The 25512-nt window shown below is 47.4% G+C and overlaps 2 protein-coding genes across 2 annotated transcripts in view; one reads left to right on the plus strand and one right to left on the minus strand.

Annotated features, from left to right (window-relative positions):
• Positions 1-3136, plus strand: part of MKLN1 (muskelin 1) — a 194390-nt gene extending 191254 nt beyond the window's left edge. The window contains exon 18 of the mRNA XM_047851006.1: positions 2007-3136. Within this exon, the coding sequence (XP_047706962.1) occupies positions 2007-2038 (32 nt within the window). The 3' untranslated portion in view covers positions 2039-3136. The remainder of the gene's footprint in view (positions 1-2006) is intronic.
• Positions 3137-8387: 5251 nt separating this feature from the next.
• The window catches only part of PODXL (podocalyxin like), a 53733-nt gene continuing 36608 nt past the window's right edge, over positions 8388-25512 (minus strand). Inside the window, exons 2-8 of the mRNA XM_047849336.1 lie at positions 19671-20336; positions 16679-17043; positions 16317-16388; positions 14228-14375; positions 13928-13989; positions 13511-13678; positions 8388-12474 (exon numbers count right to left, since the gene is read on the minus strand). Coding sequence (XP_047705292.1) covers positions 12277-12474; positions 13511-13678; positions 13928-13989; positions 14228-14375; positions 16317-16388; positions 16679-17043; positions 19671-20336 — 1679 coding nt within the window. The 3' untranslated portion in view covers positions 8388-12276. The remainder of the gene's footprint in view (positions 12475-13510; positions 13679-13927; positions 13990-14227; positions 14376-16316; positions 16389-16678; positions 17044-19670; positions 20337-25512) is intronic.

Raw genomic sequence — 25512 nt, forward strand, 5'->3', positions numbered from 1 at the left:
TGGCAGGAGGACTCAGTTACAGTTTGTTAATTTCTTCACCAGATGCTCTTTTTCCTCAAAAAAAAAAAAATGCTGTCTTAGAGATTTTATTTTACATAATTTTTTAACCTTGATCCCCTCCTACCTACCAAATAGTGTGAATTGTGTATCCATTATTTCCTTAGCTAAACTGACTTTATTCTCAGCTTTTTTAGCCCTAGGTTTTCTGTGGCATTGCTTAGAAGTGTTGTACTGCTTAAGAAAAAAAGTCAAAATCTGAGGCAAACATGCTCTTTTATCCTTGTTTATGACAACAGAATAGTGAAATTAAAAATTATGCGTTATTAAGGAATTAATAATGTTCAGACATTGCTATAAAAATCCTCGAGTCGGTTTTCACTTGGAGGATAGTAACATGGCTATGGCGGTTTCAATGGAGGAGCCAGTGGTAGCTTCTTTTCCTGGAACTAGGAAGCATGTCATCCTAAAACGGTTGATCAGGTACAAGTTTCATAGCAGGGCTTGTGTAATGCAGCACATCACCAGATTTCCATTTGCCTTTGTCTTTATATTTTTTAGCCTTCCTACCACCTCTGAGTAGCATTGATGTTTCTGCTGAAGTTGGGATTTGTATTAAGAATTGACTTTCCGTTTCTGATATAATCGTGTATTAGGAATAGCTTTGATTGCTAGGCAGTGATTGGTATTTGCTCATTTTTTAAAATTATCACTTATAATTATGAAATAATTTACCTTTTTATCTGCTGTTCAAACAGTCCAATGAACTATGAAACATTGGCGTGTGGTTCTGTTTTGCCTGTCTATATGGCATTTTTCACTTGGAGGCATTTGAACCCCTGGAGAGGGGAGAATGAGGATATGTTAGAGAAAGAAAAATAGGAGTTTTTTGCTCCTGGATTCCAAGGTCCACAAAGCTAAATGAAAAAGAAAGCTCTTCATTTCTGACCCTAAATTCACTTTACCAATGAAGTGCTGGGAAGATGACTGTCAAAAGGCATCAAAGCTCACTTACTCTGTACAGTTTTTGGAAAGCGGCATTTCCTGGTTAGATTCTCTTCTCCATTTCTCCCAAATAACTGTTAGAGATCTTGAAACAGAAAAGCCAGTGTAATGGGCTCTAGAGTTTAAACTAGGTGAGCAGCTTCTTAGGTTCAGCCAGTTCCTTGATAAGGATCCAGCGGAAAAACCGGCAATGAAACATTTTAACATGCAGTTTTTGGTGGGCTCCCACAGGACCTGCTTTTTCATCGCATTTAGCTCTTGCTGCAGCACAGCTCTGTGCCATCTGGGATGCTCACATTCACAGCAGTTAGTTTGGATATTCGAGCTGTCTGCCACACAAATACCAGCCTGAAGAGATCATCATTCTTCAGTTTCATTGAATGCTTAATGCCAAATTAATTGGCAGGAAGGAAAAACACTGTGTGATATACTGAACAGGCCTGTGTGCATGATTAAGGAGTTGCTCAAGTAGCTGGTTTTTTGAGCTTTATTTCTCTCCTTTGTTAACAAATCTCAAGGGGCGCCTGGGTGGCTCAATCAGTTCAGCATCTGACTTCGGCTCAGGTCATGATCTCGCTGACCATGAGTTTGAGCCCTGCATCAGGCTCTGTGCTGACAGCTCAGAGCCTGGAGCCTGCTTCAGATTCTGTGTCTCCCCCTCTCTCTGCCCCTCCCGTATTCATGCTCTGTCTCTCCCTCTCTCTCAAAAATAAAGATTTAAAAAAACTAAAAAAAAAAAAAAATCTCAAGGAAAAGCCTTTGTTACAGTTTAGCCAGTGTCATTTTGTTGGTGCTTATTTTCTGGCCTTTTAAAATGGGAAGAAAATAGCCATTTCATGTTTAACTTACAACCTGTACAGAATTGAACTGACATCAGTTGCTTTCCATACTTTAAAATTAATTATGCACAGTCCCATGGGTTTCTGTTTATCCACTTTGCCAGGAAATACACGAGTTCTGGGCTTGGCATTGGAAGTATTTAATAATTTTGGTTTGTTCTTTAGGTCTCCTTCACATCTGGAAAGTGAGTAATTAGAGAAGGTACCTGGAATAAGTGTGATGCCATTGCAGCTGGCAGAGCTTTATAAATTCCTTTTGCAACAAAGAGGAGGATCTTATACCAACAGGGCTGTGCCTTCAGATTTCTGCTAGTGACCTTTTTAGCATGTTGCCTTGTAGTTGCCGTATTTACCTTCTTCAGATGAAGGGGGTGGGGGGGAGTGGAGGACAGGGATGCATGGCTTTACCTTTTTTCAGTTGCCTACTTTAGAAGTCCTCAGATACTCCACCTCTGTAAAGGCCTCGCTTAATTTTACCTAGACACATGAGCTATACTTGCAAGAACACTGAATATAGACTGTAAGACATACGAAAGTAGTTGTCTATGCAACCCCAAATCTGACGGTAGGGTACCGACGTCCAAAATTTAAATATGAGTAGTCTTCTGTGGGGAAGATGTGTGTTTCAAAAAGTTATACACTTGGTCTCCTTTTTGAGATTTTTTTTTCCTTTCCCAGAAAAAATGGTTGTGGTGACTGACCAGTTGTAAACTATTTTCTCCCTCAGTTGTAAACCACCCGGTTAGAGAAATAAAAGTGGATTTCCTTTCTTAAGTATTATATACAGCCTGGCCAAGAGATGCTATGATTGTGTTATTCTTTAAGCCACCTTGGTTTTTTGACTTGTGCAAAATATCTTTTGAATGAATAAATTAGTATAGTATTCATTTTCCTTTGTGTATAGTCTTCAGCTCAATTGCAAAATCGCAAAATAATGTGGCATTTTCCTATGAGCAAATTTCCTTTATGGACATATATAGAGAGATATTTTTTCTTTCTTTTTAAAAGAGATTCCTTCACTGTCACCACTTCAGACTCCATGTAAAGTTGAACCTGCAGCCTCAGAAGGAGTATAGGATAGCTAAGACGAGGACCTCCTTTTCTTGTCTTGGTAACAAACATTATCCCATCTTTCCAAAATGGCTTATTTATGTTATAAGCAGTGAGAAAGAAGCTACAATTTTTTTAAGTCCACTCTTTTACTTCCTTTATAAATTAGTATTCATTGGGGGTACCTGGGTGGCTCAGTCGATTGAGCGTCCGACTTTGGCTCGGGTCATAATCTCACGGCTCATGAGTTCGAGCCCCCTGTCAGGCTCTGTGCCGACAGCTCAGAGCCTGGAGCCTGCTTCAGATTCTGTGTGTCCCTCTCTCTATCCCTCCCCTGCTCGCATGCTTTCTCTCTCTCTCAAAAATAAACATTAAAAAAAAAATTAGTATTCAGTGGCCAAAAATTAAGATCCCTTCAGATTAGAGAAAGATCCTCAAAACTAAAGTTGGACTGGCAATTAGATTGGGAAGGAAGATACAGCTCCATCCGGATATGCACAATAGATTTTGTCTTCCCAGGTTGCTTATTAATGCTGTGGGCAGCCCCTTCTCTTTGTTAGAACATCTCCTAGACTGGAAACATGATGTTACAGCAACCAGCTCACCGGAAAGTTGGAGAGTATTAAATTTCTTTTATGGAACTTTTAAAAACATTTATTGATTTTGTGATATAAAAAATATGTTTATCATTGAAATTTAGGAAATTACTAAATGTAAAGAAGGAAAACCACTATTAACTAACTGATGAGACTTAATTCATTTTGTTTTTCCTGACTTTCTTCTGTTACCCCACATGGGAAAGCCCAGAAAAAGTTAAAAAAAAAAAAAAAAAGGATACAGCCATTCTCATTATGTTTTACTATATGTGTGGAGGACTGAGGTGTGAGCCTAAGTCCCTACCTTACTGAGATTCCCTCAAGCCATGCCCTTTTCCAGGCGGACAGTCTGAAAATAATTCTCTTGATGTGTATCTTTTAACCCTGAACTGAGGATGTCGAGTAGTACCCAGAAGCCTATAGGGAGCTGCCTTGTTCAGTTTATTGGAAACTTCATCTCTAAAATTCATTTTGATCTTTTAAGCCCCTTATGCACCATCATGGACGTTTGAAGCATATTCATACCCACAAAGAGCTTTGTTTGGGTGGACTTTTTAATATGACCATAAGTAAACCCACACTCAAAAAGAATGAAGTACTTTCAAAGGCCAAAGGAAAAGCGGAGAAAAAACAAAGCAAAAGCAAAACAGGTGAAATGAACCTAAATGTGAATTAGGAGTCCTGGAAACCGGAGTTCCCTCACCACACTTGGACAAATGTCTCCCCCTAAAAGTGTAGTTCTCTGCTCCCCAGCGAGGATTCAGAAGTTTTGTATTTCATAGGAGACTTTTCTTCTTAGTGTGTAAAGCAGAAAGCTGCAGCCCTTTCAAGGTTCTACTCTTTCCTTTACTCTTCCTCTTCTGTGGCAACGTGGCTTAGGGCTGTATCCTAAAGGACCTAAATCTGAAACAAATCATGAGGGGGCTGTGGAGCAACAGTGTGAGCTGGTTGGAGCTCCCTTCTCTCATCCTTGGCGTTCCAGGTTGTGTTAGAACCTGTGTTCTGCAATCTTCCCCAGTCCCCTCATGATCCTCTTTGGTTTATCTTATTTTTGCCCAGTCTGTAGGGACTCTTAGGGGTTTTTTCTCTTCTTTTTTTAGTACAAGTAGTTTTCTGATCCCAGGTTTGGTGAATGTGTTAACACTGCTTTGTGAATAAACGAGTGATCTGCTGAACGGTTGCAATTGTAGAATTCTGTTGTATGTAATGTACATATGGAGAAAGAATGTATTTTGTTCATTTTCTTAATAAAAAGTTATATATGGACACTACAAAATGGTTCTTGTGTTGAAACTACCTTTGAAGTCAACTTTTTAAAATGTTTACATACTTTTCATATGTTGTATTTTTCCCTCAAAAAGCTGAGTTTTGTTCAGGCTTCCAAAGATAAAAATGATACACACCATAGAAGGGCCTTTTGGTGTTTTCCTTTGAGACAGTGCTGAAGTAAAGAAGTTCTGATGGATCTCACAAAGTTTCCTGGAGAAGTTTCCATTTTGAAAGAATACTGGTAAGTTATTTCATAAGATGGTGTCTTTTATGTCCCATTGCTGACCAGCCCTGTTTGATGTTTTGTAAATTGGACTTGTGTTTCCCAGGTTTCCTTTAAGGGAGACATACCTGTATAGTTTAAGAACTAGAAGAAAATTGATTGTAGAAAAGACAGGGAAGAGAGAGTTGGAGCTGTTGCAAAGTTTTGAAAAATTCTAGATCCCTGTCCCTGATAAAGGGGAAAGAACTTTAAGGACTGAACCTTTGAAAAAATAAACCCAGATAGGCCAAAGATAATGAGTTCTGGGGGCGCCTGGGTGGCTCAGTCGGTTGAGCATCCGACTGCAGCTCGGGTCATGATCTCACGATGCGTGAGTTCAAGCCCCATGTCGGACTCTGTGCTGACAGCGCAGAGCCTAGAGCCTGCTTCCAGTTCTGTGTCTCCCTCTCTCTCTCTCTCTGCCCCTCCCCCACTCATGCTCTGTCTCTGTCAAAAATAAACATTTTTTTAAATTTTTAAAAAATAATGAGTTCTCCAGAAGGATTCAACAGGACCTCCTTTTGACCCTTTTCTTCTCCTGGTCTCATTTACATTCTCAGGTGTCCGATCCTGTATTCTGCAGTGCGTGTTACTCGTCAGCTTTGTTCAAAATGGGGATTATGTTTTCTCAATCCATAAACCAAATAATGTGTCTTGCTACGTAGCTTTCATTTCTAGAGTGTGCTTTGAACATGACTCATAAGTAAACATTTTTGTTTTTAAAACAGAAAAACATGATGTGTGGTGTTAAGGTAAGACATTGACCTTTCCAGGGGCACCTGGGTGGTTCATTCAGTTAAGCGTCTGAGTCTTGGTTTGGGCTCAGGTCATGGTCTCAGGTTTTGTGAGTTGGTTTCAGCCTCACACTGGGTTCCATGCTGACAGTGCAGAGCCTGCTTGGGATTCTCTCTCTCCGCTCCTCCCCCCGCTCACTCTCTCTCAAAATAAACTTAAAAAAGAAAAAAAAAACCTCTTAAAATACTTTAAAAAATTGGCCTTTCCTTGGTTAATCCTCCAGAGAATTAACTCAAAAGGATCAAAATGTGGAACACTACCCCCTCTCCCTTGACAGATTTTGTCCTCTGGTGGGAAGACAGCAAATAAGGCAAGAGGACTTTATGGTGAACAGTTGAGATGGCGGCTGCTCACACAGCAAGTGTGGGGACCCACAGGAGCTGGATGTGCCCCCTCGAGAGCCTCTGCTCACCCAGGGACTATCCAGCGCCAGCAGGGAAATGGCCACGTGTGCTCACGTTCCCGAGTGTGAGTCAACCGTGGAAATTGAGAAAATATTTTCCTCATTAATGAGGGCAACATGAGGCACCACCAGTCCTCCAGATTCTGAAGGTATGAGTGGGAACACAAACCGCGGGCCCTCCTGAAGCCCACGTCAGTCCTGGCTTGGGCTTAAGTACCAGCTGGTTAGGTTTTCTCTTTAGCACCACATATGCAACGTCTTTTGCCTTTTAATGTCTCGGAAGAAAAATAAGAGTTGAAGTCTGGCTTTCTGTTGCATAGGGAATGCGGGACAGTAGCACACGATGCCTGAAACTCCTATCCTTCTTACTCTGAAACTTCTGATGTTCGCAGAGGACTTTCCTCCCCACGGCAAAGCAAAGGCAGTTACATTCTTTCCAGAAAGGTTATTACAGGGAAGAGAGGGAGGCTATAGGTTGAGGCAGCCCGTGCACTGCTGTGCCAGTAGGTTTTGATAGTTGGCAAATCCCAAGCAGGGAGATGAGGGCACTCGGCAAGACGTATAGCACACCTCATACAGCTGCCCTCTGAGCTCGGGCCCCAGGATGGGTGGCCCAGGGCAGAGTCCGGAATCCTAGGTTTATGTCCAGATCCAGCAGGAACTTCTGTGTAGCACTGGGCAGTCTCAAGCCTTCTTCTAGAAGTCTCAAGCCATCTTCTAAGTAAATGTTGGTGGCAGATCCTGTTAGCTAGAATCCCACTGATTTTTTTTTTTAATCTGTAAAATGCCAAGGTCTTTGAAAAATACTATCTCAGTATTTATCACGTGCTAATTATAGTACTAGTCCTATTTTTACTTTTTTCCCTTAGGGTACAGAAGAAATAAGCTTGGGGGATGGGGGACAGGGGACGTGCCAGTGACAGAGGCCTAGTGCATTAGGACTACTGAGTGACTGCTTCTTGGTTGGCAGGGCAGGGAGCAGGGTGAATGACCTCTTCAGGAAGAGAATGGAGCCACAGAGCCTCAGGCCTCAGGTCTAATTTGTGGCCAATGATAAACTGTGAGTCATTCTGTTCTTAGAACAGTGTGCCTCAAGCATGGCCAAGGGGCCTGCCCGAGTTCCTGGTATTTGTATTCTTTTCTGTATTCTTGGCCCACTCTTGAAGTTAACCTCAAAATACCCCTGGCCCAACTCGGGCCCACAGTTAAAAGTGTTAACCGGCTTTCAGAACTCCCCTATAGAAGCAAAATCATATTGTTAACAATGCATTCTAGAAATGTACTTGTTGCTGGAACCCCGGCATTGATGTGAATGGGAAAAGAATGTAAGACTGAAGAGAAACAATACAGCTTCAAGGCCTCACACTAACCCCTTAAATAGCTGTGTCATCTCAGAATCCTTCATCTCTGTCCCTAAATTCTACCTATTGGTAGAGAAGCGCCCATTCCTAAACAAGAAACGTAAAAATGTTTTGTAAACTGTAAGATGCCAGGCAAAGAGACGAGATTGTTGTGTAGCAGTGTGAACGTGGACCCAGTCATCTGACCATTTCTCTTCTGAAGTTGGGAGAGACAGTTTTCCCCTTCCAGTGAGGAGTGTATAGGGAGATGGTACCACCCCAGGAGAGGAAGAGAATCAGGATGGGTTTTGAGTGCTCCCTTTCCTGAACATTCTTCATCTTCACTAACATCTCCGTAGACAAGGAACAAGGGGGAGGCTTCTTGGGATAAGTAAACCCTTTTGTGAGCAGTAACAGGACCAGGAGGGAACTTTCTTTCTTTATATTTTTAATTTGTCTCCACACCAGTGTTTCACACCTGACCAGGGCTCAAGGATGTTTAGTGGTGGGTGATTCATAACTGTATCTGAGGCGGAAGTGGAAGAAAGGAAGAAGGTAGACCACTGATAAAAGCGTGAGGGAAAATTCCGTTATGATCGCCCCAACAACCCAAGATAATCTGGGGAACCGTCATCACCTCCAGGATCCCCTTCCTTTCTTTGAGCTTCCCGCTTTCTCTTTTGCTCTCTGCACCCCCACAGTTCGGCCATATAGCAGACGAGCTGAGGGCGCTGCACTCCCCGGAACGCCTCATGTCCGCGGCGCTTGAGACAGGAGCCTCACGCACAGGGTAAGAACACAAGCCAATCAGTCAAGTCCAACCAACAGGGCTTGAACCAGCTTATACAAAAGCACTTTAATTGACAGTATACAATTTTCCAAAATATAGTTTTGTAAGAAAATGGCAATAATTAAGTATAGTCTTTACAAACAAGTTTCTCAGTAAATTCCAGTGTACTTCAGACCCCTGTCCATGAAGACACATGCTCCCCCAGTCTCCTGGGCAAACTGTTTGACATTCACTAATTTAAAAAAAAAAAAAAAAAAAAAAAAAAGACACATCAAATAGTAATTCCCTCCCTTCCACTCAGTATTGGGTTCTCCCCAACCTGAGGCAATCAGCTAGCGAATGATGGAAAATATGCCATCGCTTTCCTCTTGCCCCCTCTGCCTTCCCCTACCTTTCTCCCTTTAAGCCTCAGCCCTACTAGAAGATCCATGTCAAAGCTCACCCAAAACTGTTTCTTGACAGAAAAGCATACCATTCAAGTCTGAGACCTAAGTAACTCAGAGGAAGACACCAGTATGTTTCCCACTGCTGTCCTCACGCCCTCCCTAGGCTTCCTGCAGGGTAAGATTTGAGAAGGGCATTCTGTGTCATTTTGGTGCCTGTCCTTAATTTCCGGATTCCTTCTAAGGCCCACGGCACCGGTGTTTTAATCCTGTTTCTGTCACGAACCATGTGTTTTGGCCAAGTCACTTTATCTTTCTGGCCTTCAGTGTCTTTTTCTGGAAGAACAAAACAAAGATTGGACTAGGTGTCTAAAAGCCTCTCCCTAAGACTAGAGTATCACTTTCTAACCAGTGCATATTGACTCCAAGCCTGTGACAGACTAGGACTTGGCTGGGGTGAGGACCATATTTAAAAACAAAGATGCCTGATCTGTAAGACAAATACTTTGTCATCAGCTTGTCTTACATTTCGTTTTTTTCATTAAGGAAAAAAACAAAACAAAACTTGTCATTTCTAGTGAAATAGACATTTACATTCCTGTTTTAGAGGGGGGGAAAAGCCACCTCACTTAACTAACAAATGTTTTTACAAAGGATACTCACTTAAAGCAGTGCAGGGTGGATTAACATGTGGCTGTTGTATTTACATTATCAAAAAGTATGTATCAGCTTGGACTAGTTTTTCCAAGTTTCTCCAGTATATTGCCAAAAAGGTTAAAGCTCAAGAAGTGGTTTAAATAAACTTTCTGCCAGCTTTCCTTCTCAAGAGGGGGCAAAAGAATCATCTGGTGTCTAGACCAGCTTCAACCCGTGTTCTGTCCTACGATGCAAAGCATGTTCTGTACCTCCTTCAGAAGCAGTCACTCCTTGTTCACAGGAGAGCGTGCTTCCTGCTGGGTTCTGTCCAGTCATCAGCCGTGGTTTCTGGCCTTTTACACAGCTTACGGAAACCAGTTTGCCACTGATGTAAAGTTTATCATCTTTCTGTGGCACAGCCTGTTGAAAGTCATGCTGAGTTCCTGGTGTTCCTCTTCTTTCTTCTCAGCCCCAGCATCTGACTTATCAGACAGCATTTAGAACTCAATGCAGACGTGGGATGAAGATGACCTTTGCACATGCGTGGCTGTATGGCCCTTGACCTAGAGGTCCAGTGACAAGAGCAAGCCCAGGCAAGGTACTGGATTCTGAAGTTGCCCTAAAAGGCCAGTGTAACCCAATCTGGATGCACCAAAAGGAGCATGTGAACCAGCCCGAAGCTTCCCAAGATTCCCCTTGGACAGAACTACAGTCATCTCTCTTGACCAAGTATATAATTTTTACTCTAGTCCTTGCCGGACATCATCTCTCCCTAAGAGCCTTTGGGGGTTATAGCCTTTGATCTATTTGTGGAGGCGTATTTGCTGTCTCTGTCTGAATGCCTGGCTGGTAAAATGTGACCCAGAATCAGCAAAAGAGTAGTAACCCAGTCTGGCCTCTTCCACAGAAACCCAAAGAACTGAATGTTGGGCAGGAAGGAAGCAAACAGATCTTTTCCCAGTGTAACAAGATTTCTTCTGTTTTTCCCCCAAACGAGCATTGTTATCCATCCTGCTGACCTCCAAATGCTGGAGGATCTGGGCAAATGCTTTTGGTTCCTTGTTAGCTTAGCATCTCTCTAGCTCTTGGAAACTCACTGGAGGCCCTACCTGAACCCCTGGCCTTTCTTTTCCCCTAAGATATCAAAGGCCAAAGGTTATGAAGAAAGAATCAAGGCAGCCAGGGAAGAACAGAGATCTTCCCTTGCTAAACTCCTTCAAAATAAGCTATCCTAAAGCAGGCCACCTATTTCATCAAGACTATCAGAGCCTGGGCCTCCAGTTTCTGAGGTTCTGGCTTCTTGCTCTGATATTACCATTTTCACTCTCTGAAGCAGTTCTGCCCATCTTCCTAGGTGTCAGGAAAGTTACACCCAGGAACAAGAGACAGTGGGCAAAGTTCCACACTGGATTTCTTCTTCCCAGAAAACCAGATTAAACTACACTCTGCCCAGTCCTCAGGTGCCTTCTGCTTGGGAACTGACCGCTGAGCTTTCTCTAAACCCTCCATGGTGCTGTTTCCCTGAGATGCCACCAGAACCACAGAACTGGGTAGCCCTGCTAAGGATATAGAGAAGGGGACACGGCAAGGGCCAAGTCCATGCTGGAACAGTGAGAGGTCACTGGGAACCCCACAGGCCCCCCGAAGCTGCCCCTGTGCACCTTAAGATGTATCACGCTTTCTAGACCTTTCTTGCCCTATGACACAGGAGAACCAGAAATCGGTGAGGTCGGTTAACTGAAAAGTCCCCCAATGGCTGGAGCTTTGGCTTTGGGCAGTGGAGGGCTGGACTAAAACACAAATACAACAAAATTCTCAGCAACTTGAAAAGTCCCTGAGTTTCCTATGGAACAGAGAGTAAAGCCCATCCTTCCTGTCAATCGATTGTCTCCTAAGACACCTCTCCGTGGACTGGGCCCCGGGAAAGTCTGCCCCACAGCTGTCACTCTTGCTGGACCTAGCTTGGGTCTTCACCCCACTGGCTGAGCAGTGAACAACAAAATAGATGCACTTGGCCTTCATCGCTGCTGCAGATTTTACTTCCCAGTGGGAGTAGGAAGCCAAGCAGTTTCCTGGGGAGCCCCTTCAAGGAGGCCCTGGGTGCTGGGCCAGGACCCATCCTCACCTGCCGGTGGATCCCTGACCTCGCTCACAATGGAGTCTGGTGTGGGTCGAGTCCCACTAGGCAAATGCAAAGAAGCCAGAATCCAGGACCAGGGACTCAAAGTCATCAATGACCTGTGTGAGTCCCAGGGGTCCTTGGGACAGAGTGGGGATACAGAGTGAAGGAAGGGGGAGGCAAAAAGGGGATGATGGAACACTGGCAGGCGAGGCTGGGGACAGGAGATGGACAGCTTGGACCCGTACTTTCAAGGAATCAGATTCCCCTGAGACAGGATCTGGCCCCGCTGCCCCTTCCATCCAGCCGGGAGCAGATCGGAGGGGAGGGCACGGGGGGGGGGGGGGGGGGGGGGGGTGGTGACAGTAGTGGGGTGGGGTGGCAGTGCATACCGGCCCGGAAAAGGGAATTTTTGTGGTCATCCTGACTCTGCCACCAGGGGCTGTGTGAGCTGGACCTTATACCCCTGTCAGGCCTTGGTCTCCACGTATGTGGGATGAAGGGATCCTACTAGATGGTCACGTGAGTGAGCTCCCTCTCGCCTTCCAGCAGTACTGAGCTCAGGCACTAGTGGGTTATCTTACAAGACAGATCTAGACAGAATGTGACTTGTTCAGTCTGAAAAGGGGAAATTAAGGCCCCGTGGGGATTGGGAGGAGGGAGCCACCAAGTCTCCTTCCCCTGCCAGTCTCTCCCTCAGCTGGGAAGGATGTTCCTCCCCTGTCCCAATGGCACTTGAGGTGGCTCAGTCTGGAGCGCTGTGGCACTGTCGGAGGCCACCCGCAGACCTGATTAGAGGTGTGTGTCTTCCTCCTCGTCCAGGTCATCCTTGGTCAGGTTGTCTAGGGGGACGATCCAGCTGTCCCCCAGCTCCCCATTAAGGTTGACCACCTTTTTCTCCTGCATCTCTGAGGAGGTCTCCATCACTTCCAGTGTGGGATTGTCATGGTAACCATTCTCCACTGTCTGCAGCTCCTCCGTTAGTCGTTGCTAGGGCAGAGAAGATGACCCAAGAAGAAAGGGTAATGTTTAGGGGTTATAGCCTTAATATTACACATTTAGCCCCACAATCCAGGAACCTCAGTTTGGCTAATGTGCGCAGTAAGTGCTCCTGGAGATCATCGTGGCTACTGGCCTTGCCCAGCATCCTAGAATTCCCAGCTCACTTGACCTTTCCCCTACTGGCAAATCCAGGAAGTCAAGCGGAAACGGACTCTGTTCTGCAGAGTCCTCTGATCGCTCTCCTCCATTCCTTCCCTCCAGACCTTACTCTCCAGGCACCTGCCTCACCCCCACCCATTGTACTGAATCAGGAAGGGCTGGAAATGACTTTCATCAGGTCGGGTGACCCAGGACCTCTCCAAGCCCCGGCAAGATGGGTGCAGCGCGACCTACAGCCGTCTCGGCCACAGACAGGAGCCACCTGGAGCCCATGCTCTTCTCTCGTCTTTACCCGAGGTACAACCTGGGTCACACGGTCGAGTCACCTGAGAAGCTTTGAACAAACATTCAGATCCAGATTGTCTCAACTGGCGTGTGAGGAGGCCAGCATGCGAATTTCTCTAACTGGCCCCATAGTGTGCAGCCAGGGTTGAGGACTACGTGTCTGGGTGGGGCCGTCATGAGGGGAATCTGACGAAGGCGGGAAAGAGCCTCCTGTCAGACGTCAGACACGTGGGCCTAGGTCCACTTCTTTCAGGGAACCCTCAGCAGCTCCGCAAGGTGACCGTTCTCCCCACGTGCAGATGAGAAACCTGGAGCTTAGAGGTTCCAGGAAGTGCCCAGGGCCACGTGGGTAACAGGCAGAGCCAGGGCTTTACCCCAAGTCTGGACTCCGCAGCCGCGATCCTCCCTTCCCCCGCGTGATTCTTTCATTTCCCTGTAACTTTGCAGTTCCTGTAAGGGAGGGTCTCTGCCTGTCCGAAAGGGTTCACGGCCCCCTCGCTCTCCTCTAATATGGGGGTGACGGGGTGAAGTCATCTGGTGAACTGGCCTGCTTCCCTGGCGAGGGGAGTGAAGTCCTCACCTGGTCTTTCCTCTGGGAGAGGCGCTGGTGGCAGCAGCCATAGAGGGCAGCGACGAGGAGCAGGAAGGAGGCCATACAGACGATGGTGATGATGAGGGGCATGCTGAACCGGTCCTCCGTCTCTTCGGGTGGCCCTTGGTCCCCAAGCTTCATGTTACTGACTCCCACCTGCCAGGAAGGAGGAGGTTATGTGGCAGAAAACAGAACGTGGGTCACTCCCGGTCAGTTACGATCTCTTCTGCTTGGCGTTTGCTGGGGGACCTATTCCGTCACCGGCTGTCCCCTCTCTAATCCTCCCGTCTTCCAGCTGCTTGCAAGCAGGAGGTCCCTCTACAGCGAGAAGCGCTGCGGAGCAGAGTAACTGTAGACTTCCGAGGGACAGGCTTCCGCCCCAGCACACGGGAGGAGCCCGCTTACCTCTTGCAGCTCGTCCCATTTGTCTTTCAGCAACTCATACACGTCCCTGGGCAGGAGGTTTGCTGTGGGGAGGAGAGACGTTTCTAGTGGTCCAGCTCAGAGTGATGTGCGAGGGATGGACACAGGGCCCCAAGAGGACATGCTGTACCTCAGTCTCCTGGGTGCTGTCTCTCTTGGCGCGACCCTTCTTAGGGTACTGAGGAAGGACCAGCCCTGACCCATCCTCGTGGCTCCTAAGCTGTCACCCCCTGCCCCATTCCCACCCCCCTTAGGCCTCAGCACCCCCTCCCCTCAACTCACTCTGGATAGCGATTTCTTTGATTGCCACTGCCTGGGTCTCGGGAATAGGTGCCAGCCGTATGTGGCACTGATCTTGAGGTGGGTTGAAGGTGGCTTTTGCTGCTCTGCACAGTAGTGTGACCAGTTTGTCATCCGAAAAGTTCGTCTCCTATTGCAGGGAGACCACAAGTGATTCCTCAAAAGATCAGAACAACAGCCTAGGTTTTGGGGGCTGCCCGTCGGACCCAAGGTCTGGAGAATGCATTTGCCTGGTGTGGACCTATTTCTCTATTCCCTCAACTGGGACCACTTGCAGGCCCGAAAGGAGTCAGAGGTTAGGTGCCGAGCTGGGCCAGTCCCTGCCTTCCCTGACTCATGCGAATCTCCTCCCCAGGTCCCCTCACCCTGTTTATCTTGTCTATGGCTGACCAATACCTTTCACCTGACTACCCCCTTTCTCTCTCAGAGTTCTTCAGGGGTCATGACCTGATGCCCTTATCATTGCTCTAGAAGGAACTGTGGAGGTCCTTCCCAGCAACCACTGCCACCCCTCCCTACCCCCAGCCCCCAGCCAGTGGGGAAGATTCCAGCCCTCTCTCAACCTTCCAGGCGTTGATGCCCAGTTCAGAGACCTCAGGAGGGGAAGCCCCAGCTCTCAACCCAAGGATATCTATCCCAAAGTAGAAAGATGCACGCCCTTCCCTAAACTAAGATTCTGTCCATGAAGCCATAAACAGGCTGACAGGGAAAAAGGCAAGGCTGTCACTGAACAGGGCACGGTGGGAGATCTTGAAGAGGCTCATGGAGACATCTTGGAAGGAAGTCCTGTATCTCTAAACAGAGCATGGCTGACATGGCTTTAGGGCTGAAGGTGAGGAAGCAAAGTGTGGACAGCTTTTACCAGGTCCTGCCATGTCATCTAGAGGCACACCAAGCTGGCGTTTCTCTGACCTGATTTCGGAATAAGGTATGGAGATGGGTAAAGAAAAGGACTCTTGGTATGGCTCACCTCAGGACCCCCACAAACCATCCCTAGGTTTCTCCCTGGGATTTCCTAGGCTTCCCAATCCCTCAGCCTCACACCAGGTAGGGATCCAGGGCTTCCAACCCTCCTTTTACAGCACACGGGGGGGAAAAATGCTTCTCCCAGCCAATCATACAACCTGGCAAGTTTTAGCAAAAAAGAGGGCCTGAGAATGGCTGGGCACGCATCGGTGGGATTCCTGCCTTGTCCAATAACCCAAGGCCAGGGCAGCACCGCTCCCTTTCAAACTCCAGTCTAAATGCATGCTCTGTAAAATTCACTTGGAAAATCCCAGCAAAACGAACACCCAAAAGAAAATGACTGAAAAAATACAGGTGGTATTAAAATGTTGTAAACCCACCTTCTCGTCTTCTAGACAGCCTGTCTTAATTCTAGGGGGTGTTTGCAAAAACAGTCACTGACCAGGAGAGGGCAGCAGTGAGCCACCCATCAGCTGCACTCCCAGGTGCCAGCAGAAGGGAGCAGCCATCTGGGCTGGTAGGACACGCCCCTTCATGAAAATGGAGTCATGCGCAAGCTGACACCCCCACCCCAGCACACACACACCACCCTGAGTGCTGGCAATGGCTCCCTGATGCTTCGGAACTGACTGCTCAGACCAGAGGGAGATTATCTCCTTGCTGTTCAACCACTGAGGCCATCAGATTAATACATGGGCCAGCAAATATAAAACCACAGACTATGAGAGCAGGAAAAGTTAGGCAGGCGGACTGAGCCTCTGAAGACCAAAGAGATCAACTTAATTAAATCACAGCCTGAACGAAAGGCAAACAGGAACTAGGACTGAGGTCTCCAGACTCTGAGAACATGTGAACAATTACACAGTGCAAGTCCAGGAGACCTGGGTACTTCTTCTGGCCTGACAGCAGCCCCATGGGACTTGACTTAGAGGAATCTGAACTTCACTTTGTCCCTCTGTAAGCTGGAAGGGGCCACTTCCCACTAGGAAAAAAACAAGGGCAGGAAAAGGAACACACCATTCCCTTCTACCTTCTCTGACCCTGCCGCTAAACCACAGTTTGGGAGTGTAGTTCAGGGTGCAGCCTGGATTAGCAGGGTACTCACACAGGGGCTGGTTTTCGTGAAGTTCAGGATGAGCATCCTCTCGGTTTGATTTTCGGGATGTCCACACTGTATCTAGAAGAAGCCATTGAGATTCCGATTCTGGCTCAGCCTGGCAGGGTCTCATCACTAATTCCTCCCTCCCTCTCTCCCTCCCCCTGAGTGGGTGACACCAAGGAAGGAGTTTCTGGCAAGCTGGGCTGGCCAGTTACAGAGCCAGGTGTGTGCCTGGCTGTCCGGCAAAGCGAGGCAGAGGGGGTGGATGGCTGCCTACTTCTAACAGTCCTCGCCAGGGGCCCTGGGCTATAAGGAAAACTAGAAATACCTCTTAGAGCCCCCTCCCATCTGAGTCTGGTCTCTCTTACCTGTCCCACCGCTGCTGGCAGCACCCCATCATCCCTATGAGTCAAGGCAGGAGATGTGCTGGAGACGTGGGGGGTAGTTGGAGCCAAGTGAGTGCTAAAGCTTCCAGGTCCCATAACAGTAGATGTGGCCACAGGTCCCGACGAAGAGGAAGAGGTCCCAGGGACGGAGGAAGAGATCCCAGGGATGGAAGAAGAGGTCCCAGTGACGGAGGAAGAGGTCCCAGTGTCGGAGGAAGAGGTCCCAGTGTCAGAGGAAGAGGTCCCAGCGGCAGAGGAAGAGGTCCCAGTGATGGAGGAAGAGGTCCCAGGGACAGCTGGCACCTTGCTGGAGTGCTCATGATTTCCTTGTGAGGCAACAAATGATGCTGTAATTGGAAAGCAAATGCTATGAGAAAAGATGAGTGGGAGGCGCCTGGCTGGCTCAGTCCGAAGAGTGTGCAACTCTTGATTGCGGGGTCGTGAGTTTGAGTCCCACGTTGAGTGTAGAGATTACTAAAATTAATAAAACTTTTTTTAAAAGTAAAAAATATAAGTGGAACCTTGAAGAGGACAGTCTTTCTTGTTCTTAGCTCCCTAAGGTTCTTTCATCTTATCTCCCACCTAGACTACAAGCTGGAGTAATGAGCAAGGCTAGGAGGAAGAAGTAAACACCTGAAGTCCATTCTCATAACATAGTCCAGGATGGGTGAGACTGAATGAGCCAGGGTGAGGCTCATAAAAGCAGTCACAATGGCAATGGTGTCAGCAGCAACAGCTAATACTAAATGAGGACTTACTCCATCTGAGGGACCTACTGAGTGTTTCCGAGTTACTTTCTTAGTTAATCCTCACCACGCCCTACGAAGAAGGTACCATAATTAACCTATTTTATAAATAAAGAAACTGAGTGGCACCTGGGTGGCTCAGGTGGTTAAGTGTCCGACTTCGGCTCAGGTCATGATCTCACCGCTGGTGGGTTTGAGCCCCGTGCCGGGCTCTGTCCTGGCAGCTCAGAGCCTGGAGCCTGCTTCGGATTCTGTCTCCCTCTTTCTCTCTCTGCCCCGCCCCTGCTCACACTCTCTCTTTCTCTCAAAAATAAATAAACATTTAAAAAAATTCAGGGGTGCCTGGATGGCTCAGTTGGGCACCCAACACTTGATTTCGGGTCAGGTCATGATCTCGCGATTTTGTGGGTTTGACCCCCACATGGGGCTCTGTGCCGACACTGTGGAGCCTGCTTGGGATTCCTTGGGATTCTTCTCTCCTGTCTCTACCCCTCCCCTGCCCTCTAAGTAAAAATGAAAAAAAATGTTTTAATTTAAGAAAGACAGGAAGGAAAAAAAAAAGAAAAGAAAGGAGAAGAAAGAAAGAGAAGAAAGAGAAGAAAGAGAAGAAAGAGAAGAAAGAAAGAAAGAAAGAAAGAAAGAAAGAAAAGAAAAGAAAAGAAAAGAAAAGAAAAGAAAAGAAAAGAAGAAAGAAAACTGAGGGTCAGAGGGGCTTAATGATTTGCCCAAGGTCACAGTGTTAAGAAGTGGCACAATAGGGGGCATGTGGGTGGTTCAGTTGGTTAAGTGACTGACTCGCGGTTTCCGCTCAGGTCATGATTGCAGTTTATGTGTTCGAGCCTATGCCAGGCTCCACGCTGCCAGTGCAAAGTCTACTTGGAATTCTCTGTCTCTCTCTCTCTGCCCCTCCCGTTTGCTCTCTCTCTCCCGAAATAAAGAAGTAAACTTAAAAAAAGACGATGACACAACAGGGAGACACAACAGGGGCGTGAATCCCGGCGTCCCTAACTCAGAGCCCTTGCTCTTCCAGCAGGACAGCACCACCACAGTGGCAACAGCAGCGTACATCCCGATTACCGAGGAAGTTCTGGACAATGCAGACCCTCAGGTTCACACCTAGAAGTTCTGATTCAATAGATCTGCTATGGGTCATGATCTTGAGGCTCATGATCCATCAGTGAGTTTTAAAATTTACTTACTGGGGGGTGCCTGGGTGGCTCAATCGGTTAAGCGTCCGACTTCAGCTCAGGTCACGATCTCGCGGTCCGTGAGTTCGAGCCCTGTGTCAGGCTCTAGGCTGATGGCTCAGAGCCTGGAGCCTGTTTCCGATTCTGTGTCTCCCTCTCTCTCTGCCCCTCCCCCGTTCATGTTCTGTCTCTCTCTGTCCCAAAAATAAATAAACGTTAAAAAAAAAATTTTTTTTTAATAAAATTTACTTACTGGGTTAAGATCAGCACTTTTTAAAAGGAACAAAGGAATGGGATGGAGTAGAAAATTATTAGGACGTATCCCATACAGCAAGAATAAGCCCTGATACGTGAAACTTTTGTTATCAGTTACATGTGTTGTTATACGTGTGTTATATTTTCGTGTCCCAGATCGTGGTGTAAAATTAAAATGTATTTCCTACTGTAAATGCTATCAAACACATGTGAGGAACACTGTTCTGGAGTCCTGCTTTTTCTTTTTTCTTTCTTTTTTTTTTTTTTTCATGTTTGTTTTACTTTTGAGAGAGAGAGACAGAGTGTGAGCAGGGGAGGGGCAGAGAGCGAGTGAGACACAGAATCGAAAGCAGGCTCCAGGCTCCGAGCTGTCAGCACAGAGCCCAGTACGGGGCTCAAACCCACGAACCGTGAGATCATGACCTGAGCTGAAGTCGGACTTTTAACAGACTGAGTCTCCCGGGCGCCGCTGCTCTGAACTACTTTCAATGCTCCCTCCACCCTGCAACCAACCGCCCAAGTCTCACCCATGAATAGACTGTTGGCTTGTTTATGCGCTCAACCGAGCAGGCCAAAACCCCGAGCTCTCATCAGAACAACACAGCATTGTTGGCCTCTGCTTGTCATTGAAGGGGACCCCAGGCCTGAATGAAGGTGGTGTAGTCACAGTGTGTAACCCTCAGCATGAATTCTATCTTCCAGCTGAGCAACTGTATAGAATATAAGCATTCAGAAGTTTCTTCCTGCTGGGGTGGGGGGGGGTGGGGTGGGGAGCACATCACTTACTTGGCGTGGTAGGCGCCCCGTGTAATGTGGAGTCGGGACTGGTCTTGGTGCCTAAAGTACTTGAAGCCGTAGAGACTTTGTCTGGTGCCTTGGAAGAGTCCCCCGGGGGCTTCAAAGTAGCAGTCGCAGCTGGTTGGTGAGGGCTTGCTGGGGTGGCCGTGGAAGGAACAGGTGTGGCGCGGGTGGGGCTAACCAGTGGCGGCAGAGGCCCCGTGCCCTGCGTGGTCGTGTGGTCAGTGGGAACACTGGTGCTGCTCTGGGCTCCAGATCCGGCTGGCTGGCTCTGTGTGGTGTCGGGCTTCACAGACTTACTGGTTGGTGGATCAGGAGCTGTTGGGGGGCTGGTTAACACCCCCTCTTTGTTACTGGGAGTGACAACTGTGTCTTTCTGCGTCGGGGCTAGAGACGGGGCAGCGGGTGAGTTGCTGGGTGCCGTAGATGGGCTTTTGGTGACCACGGCTGACGTGGTGGATGACGGCTTCCTTTCCTCAGGAGTTGGTGGAACCGTGGTCGTCGTGGTCATCGTGGCCGTCGTCGTCTTTGTGTTTTCAACTGGACTTCCACCACCGTGTGTTAATGTTGAGTTGGAGTTGCCTGAGTTTATATGTTCTACTGTGGTCTTTGTATGTTCTACTGCGGTCTTTGAGCCAGTAGCGGTCGGGACTTCTGTTTACAAAGACAACACAGAAAGAAGTTGTTAGGGCATCAGCTGCAAGTGTTCCTCTCCACACTCCTCCAAGTCTTCCCGGGGATCCAGAGGCCTTGCTGCCATCCCTGCCATGTGCCTTGGCTGAAGGCCTGGGTCCTCCACGTACCCAGATTTGCTGAAGTTTAAGAAACCTCTAAGGACAACAAGAGTGAAGCAGAGAAGTCCAGGGAAATTCTGCAGAAGAGAAAGACCGGGCCACTTAATCACCCTGCACGGGGAGGCCTGCGGAGCCGCGCACGTGCCCTTCCTGTTTTCACTGTGCCGCCACAGAGCCAAGGTCCCCTCCTCCTCCCTCTCCCCAGCTCGCAGGCACATGAGCCTCCGGAAGAGTCCGCAGACTCATGCCTCCTGAACTGCCTTGTTGTGGGCATGGCAAGAGAGATGTGCCTCCGTTCTCATGGAAGTATAATCTAGGAGAAACTGACAATAGTGACATTACACAAATGGCCGTCTAAGTACAGTTGTGAGACGTGCAAGAAAGAGAATGACGGACCGTCTGACTCTGTTCTGCAAGGCAGCTTACCCCTACCAGGAGGTCAGGGAGGGAAGGCCTGGTGAATTTTACTCTTCTGTTGAACATATTATTCATTAAGGGAACTGTGGCGTGTGGGCCCCAGGACACACAGTGAAGAAAACACACATAATCCATACCCTCAGGGAGCTTACATTCTGGCGGACAAGCCAGAAATTAACGATAAACAAGTGGACAGAACAAACACCAAATTCTGGGGGTGCCTGGGTGGCTCAGTTGGTTAAGCATCCGTCCCTTGCTTTCGGCTCAGGTCACGGTCTCGTGGTTTCTGAGTCCGAACCCTGCATTGGGCTCTGTGCTGACAGCACAGAGCCTGCCTGGGATTCTATTTCCCCCTCTCTCTGCCCCTCCCCTGGTCTCTCACTCTCTCAAAATAAATTAAAAAAAAAAAAAAAGCCATCAAATTCTGGAGAATCTATGGAAGAAGTGAGCAAGGAAATGGTGCAGAGAACAGAGATAGAGTCTGTTTAGGTAGAGAGCTGAGGAGGGGGTGCCTCAACAGCTCGGCAGGCGGGGGGGTGGGGTGGAGCATGCGACTCTTGATCTGGGGGTTGTGGATTCAAGCCCCACATGAGGTATAAAGATTCCTTAAAAAAAAAAAAAAAAAGTGACGGAAGCCATCTCAGATGCCCATTTTGCTAAGACTTGAAGGATGACAAGGAGAAAACTGTGTGGAAAACAGAAGGCAGAAGAACAGAACCTTCAAAGGCCCCAAAGCAGGGACGAAAGGTAAGAGGAGATGTGAGCGGGGGTTAGTGACTCAGGGGGTCAGGGAGCAGGGTCCAGAAAATCAGGGCCTTACAGGGACGCCTGGGAGGCTCAGTCGGTTGAGCCTCCGACTTCCATTCAGGTCATGATCTCGTGGTTCGTTGAGATAGAGCCCCATGTGGGCTCTGTGCTGACAGCTAAGAGCCTGGAGCCTGCTTCAGAGTCTGTGTCTCCCCCTCTCTCTCTACCCCTCCCCTGCTCACGCTCTGTCTCTCTCTTCTCTCTCTCAATAAATAAATGTTTAAAAAAAAAAAATGTAAAGAAAATCAGGGCCGTACAGGTAAAGGGCCAGTAACTTATTGTCCAAAGCATTAATTTTTGAGAATAAAAGGAGGCTCTCTTGGAGCGTGTGGGTGGCTTGGTCAGCTGAGCATCCGACTCTTCATATCAGCTCAAGTCATGATCTCCCAGTTCGTGAGATCATGGCTCACGAGTGCTGCGTGTGGGGCCTGCTTGAGATTCTCCCTCCCTCTCTCCTCTGCCCCTTCCCTGCTCAAGCATGTGCTCTCTCTCTCACTCGCTCTCTCTCAAAATAAATAAACACTTAAAAAAAAAAACAAAAGGGAAGACTCTTGATCACCCTCCTTAGAAACCAAAATAAAGATTTTGGATTTTATTCTAAGTGCAAAATGAAGCCACGGAAGGTTGTAAGCAAAGAAGGTTTATAGGGTGGCTGGAAAAGGAAACACACTTGCTACTTCGAGGGCTGTGGACTGGAAGGGAGAGTGAGCGGAAGCGGGGAGAAAAAGGCCAGGACGGTAATCCAGACAGAATGGATAACAGTCTGCTGTACAAAGTTACTCGCAGTGGCGATGAAAAGAGGATGGTTCAACACTGTATTATGGAGGCACCTGGCTGGCTCAGTCGGTAGAGCATGTGACTCTTGATCTCAGGGCCAGGAGTTCAAGTGCTGCATTGGGGCTAGAGTTTACATTAAGAAAAAAGACTAGGGACTCCTGGGTGGCTCAGTCAGTTAAGTGTCCGACTTCGGCTCAGGTCATGATCTCACAGTTCATGAGTTTGAGCCTTGCACTGGGATCTGTGCTGACAGCTCAGAGCCTGGAGCCTGCTTCCGATTCTATGTCTCCCTCTCTCTCTCTCTGCCTCCCTCCCTGACTCATTCTCTCATTCTCTCTCTCTCTCTCTCTTAAAAAGCAATAAAACATTTTTAAAAATTTTAAGAAAAGGGATCATATTTTGGAGACGAAATCCAGAAGAAGGGAACCCAGGATTGTTTCTGGTTTTCTGTTTGGAGAAGGGAGAGAGTGGCGGGAAGGGTAGTAGTGGGTCTTTACCATTCTTTGTAGCCAAATCTATGCCATTTCTCTGTGTTCGGGGAACTCCCCACATAATAAAAGTTTGATGGCGGCAGGATTTGTCTCCTATTATAGATGCTGAAAATGCCAAATACTTCCTTTTCCATCCCTCCTTATGACTGGAGCACGAGCATGTATGTGCTAAGCCATCCTTAGTGAACTAGGCACTTCCATCCCAGCCAGTGAGCGAGTGAGGAGGCAGCAGCCTGCAAGGAGGGCTGAGAGCAGTTAACAGTGACATCATGCTCAAGTGCAAGCAGCAGACGTGATCCTAGAGTGAGTGTCCACAGCCAAACTGCAGTCCCTAGTGCTTGGCACTGGTCAGCAGGACCACTTCTGTAGCCTAACTTGGGTGCTATTAAAAGTAGCCCTACGGGTGCCTGGGTGGCTCAGTCGGTTGAGCGTCCGACTTCGGCTCGGGCCGTGATCTCACAGTTCGTGGGTTTGAGCCCCGAGTCGAGCTCTGTGCTGACAGCTCGGAGCCTGGAGGAGCCTGGAGCCTGCTTCGGATTCTGTGTCTCCCTCTCTCTCTCTCTCTCTGCCCCTCCCCCACTCACATTCTGTCTCTCCCTCTGTCTCAAAAATAAACATTAAAAAAAATTTTATAATAAAAATCAGTAAGTAAACATTGAGGAAAAAAAAATAAGTGAAAAAAAAGTAGTTGTAAATGTGGTCTCCAGCAATCCCAGTTCCTCCCCAAGCTACACAGGAACCCACCGTATCTTACGCATGCGCGTGCACACGCACACGGACCCAACTGTGCTGCTGAAAAGCAGAAGTTTGTATCAGAAGTGGTTGCAGGCCAGAGGACTTCAAGGATTGGTTATTGGGTCTACTTGGGGCTTAAGGGAGAATCCTGCAAGCATGAGGGGACGTGACTCTAGTATCCTGTGGTATCCTGTGGAGAAGCAGCTCCATTATCCCGTCATCTAGAATGAAGTGCCCATGAAGGGCACACATAAAAGGGCGTGTTGAAAACCAAAGTGCCATTATGGTTTGCCAGTGCTTCTTCCTTCACAGTCATAAAATAACGGTGCTTCTTATCGTTGATCATGTCATGGTGCTTTTTTGGCAAAAGAGCTGAGATTGCTGAAGGGAATATAAGCATATTTGAGGAACCAAGGGACGTGGGATAGGGTGGTTACTTCTTACTGTGGTGAGTAGCTTAAGATGGGGTTTCTTCACCCGAGAACTACTGACATTTTGGGCAGGATATTTATTTGTTATAGGAGGGTATCCTATGCATGACAGGATATTTAACAACATCTCTGGTATCTATCCACCAGATGCAAGTAACATATACACACATCCCTCCCCAGCTGTGACAGCTAAAAATATCTTTAGATATTGCCACATGTACCCTGGGAGAGACAAACATCACTACCAGTGAAAACTGGTTTAAAGAAGGAGAATTAACAGGGGTGCCTGGCTGGCTCAGTCGGTAGACCCCGTGACTCTTGATCTTGGGGGTTCTGAGTTCAAGCCTTACAGCAGGCATAGAGCTTGCTTACTTAAAAAAAAAAAAGAAAGGAAAGGAAAAGAAAGAGAAGCTCTAATTCCTAAATCCTCCTATGAAAGCACAGACTGAAATTTCTGAGGCTACAGTAAAGGAATCTCTTATTGTTTGCAGCTGAAGAACAGAGAAGACCAAAAGACAAATGTGAAAGTTTGATCCCACAAGTTGCCAAATTACAATGTTAGTTTCTTTTTTTTTAATGTTTTATGTATTTGAGAGAGAGAGACACAGACAGACACACACAAAGTACGAGCAGGGGAGGGGCAGAGAGCGAGGGAGACACAGAATCTGAGGCAGGCTCCAGGCTCTGAGCTGTCAGCACAGAGACCTAAGCGGAGCTCGAACTCATGAACAGCGACATCATGACCTGAGCTGAAACCGGACATTTAACCGATTGAGGAACCCAGTGCCCCAATGTTAGTTTAATTCTTCACCAAGTCTCTTAGGTGAAAATAGGACCTTGACAATTGAAATGGCGACATAGGAGAGGATGCAGATGAGTCACAGTTTCCATTAAGTCTCAATCTGCAGGCCACCTGGGTGGCTCAGTTAAGCGTCCGACATCAGCTCAGGTCATGATCTCACAGTTTGTGGGTTCGAGCCCCTCATCTGGCTCTCTGACAGCTCAGAGCCTGAAGCCTGCTTCAGACTCTATGTCTCCCTCGCTCTCTGCCCCTAACCCGCTTGAGCGCTGTCTCTCAAAAATAAATAAAATGTTAAAAAAAAAATTTTTTTTCTAAGTCTCAATCTGGAATGGTGCTCACCTGCCTATACTCAACTGCTATTCTGTTTGATGATGCAGTTCCCACCTTGCCTGAAAACTCGTAAAGAGGCTCACGTGAGCTCACGGACACAGAAAGCCACATTTCCTCATCGTCTCTAGGACTCTTCACTTTTTCCAAACCTGTAACAACAGTCAGACTCCAGTATGCTCCAGAAAGACAAATACAGAGTCTGGCCCAGGAGAAGGCTTACACACTAAGAAATACCTATAATAACCC

This window comes from Prionailurus viverrinus, chromosome A2, assembly GCF_022837055.1.
Source record: "Prionailurus viverrinus isolate Anna chromosome A2, UM_Priviv_1.0, whole genome shotgun sequence".
Lineage (NCBI taxonomy): Eukaryota > Metazoa > Chordata > Mammalia > Carnivora > Felidae > Prionailurus > Prionailurus viverrinus.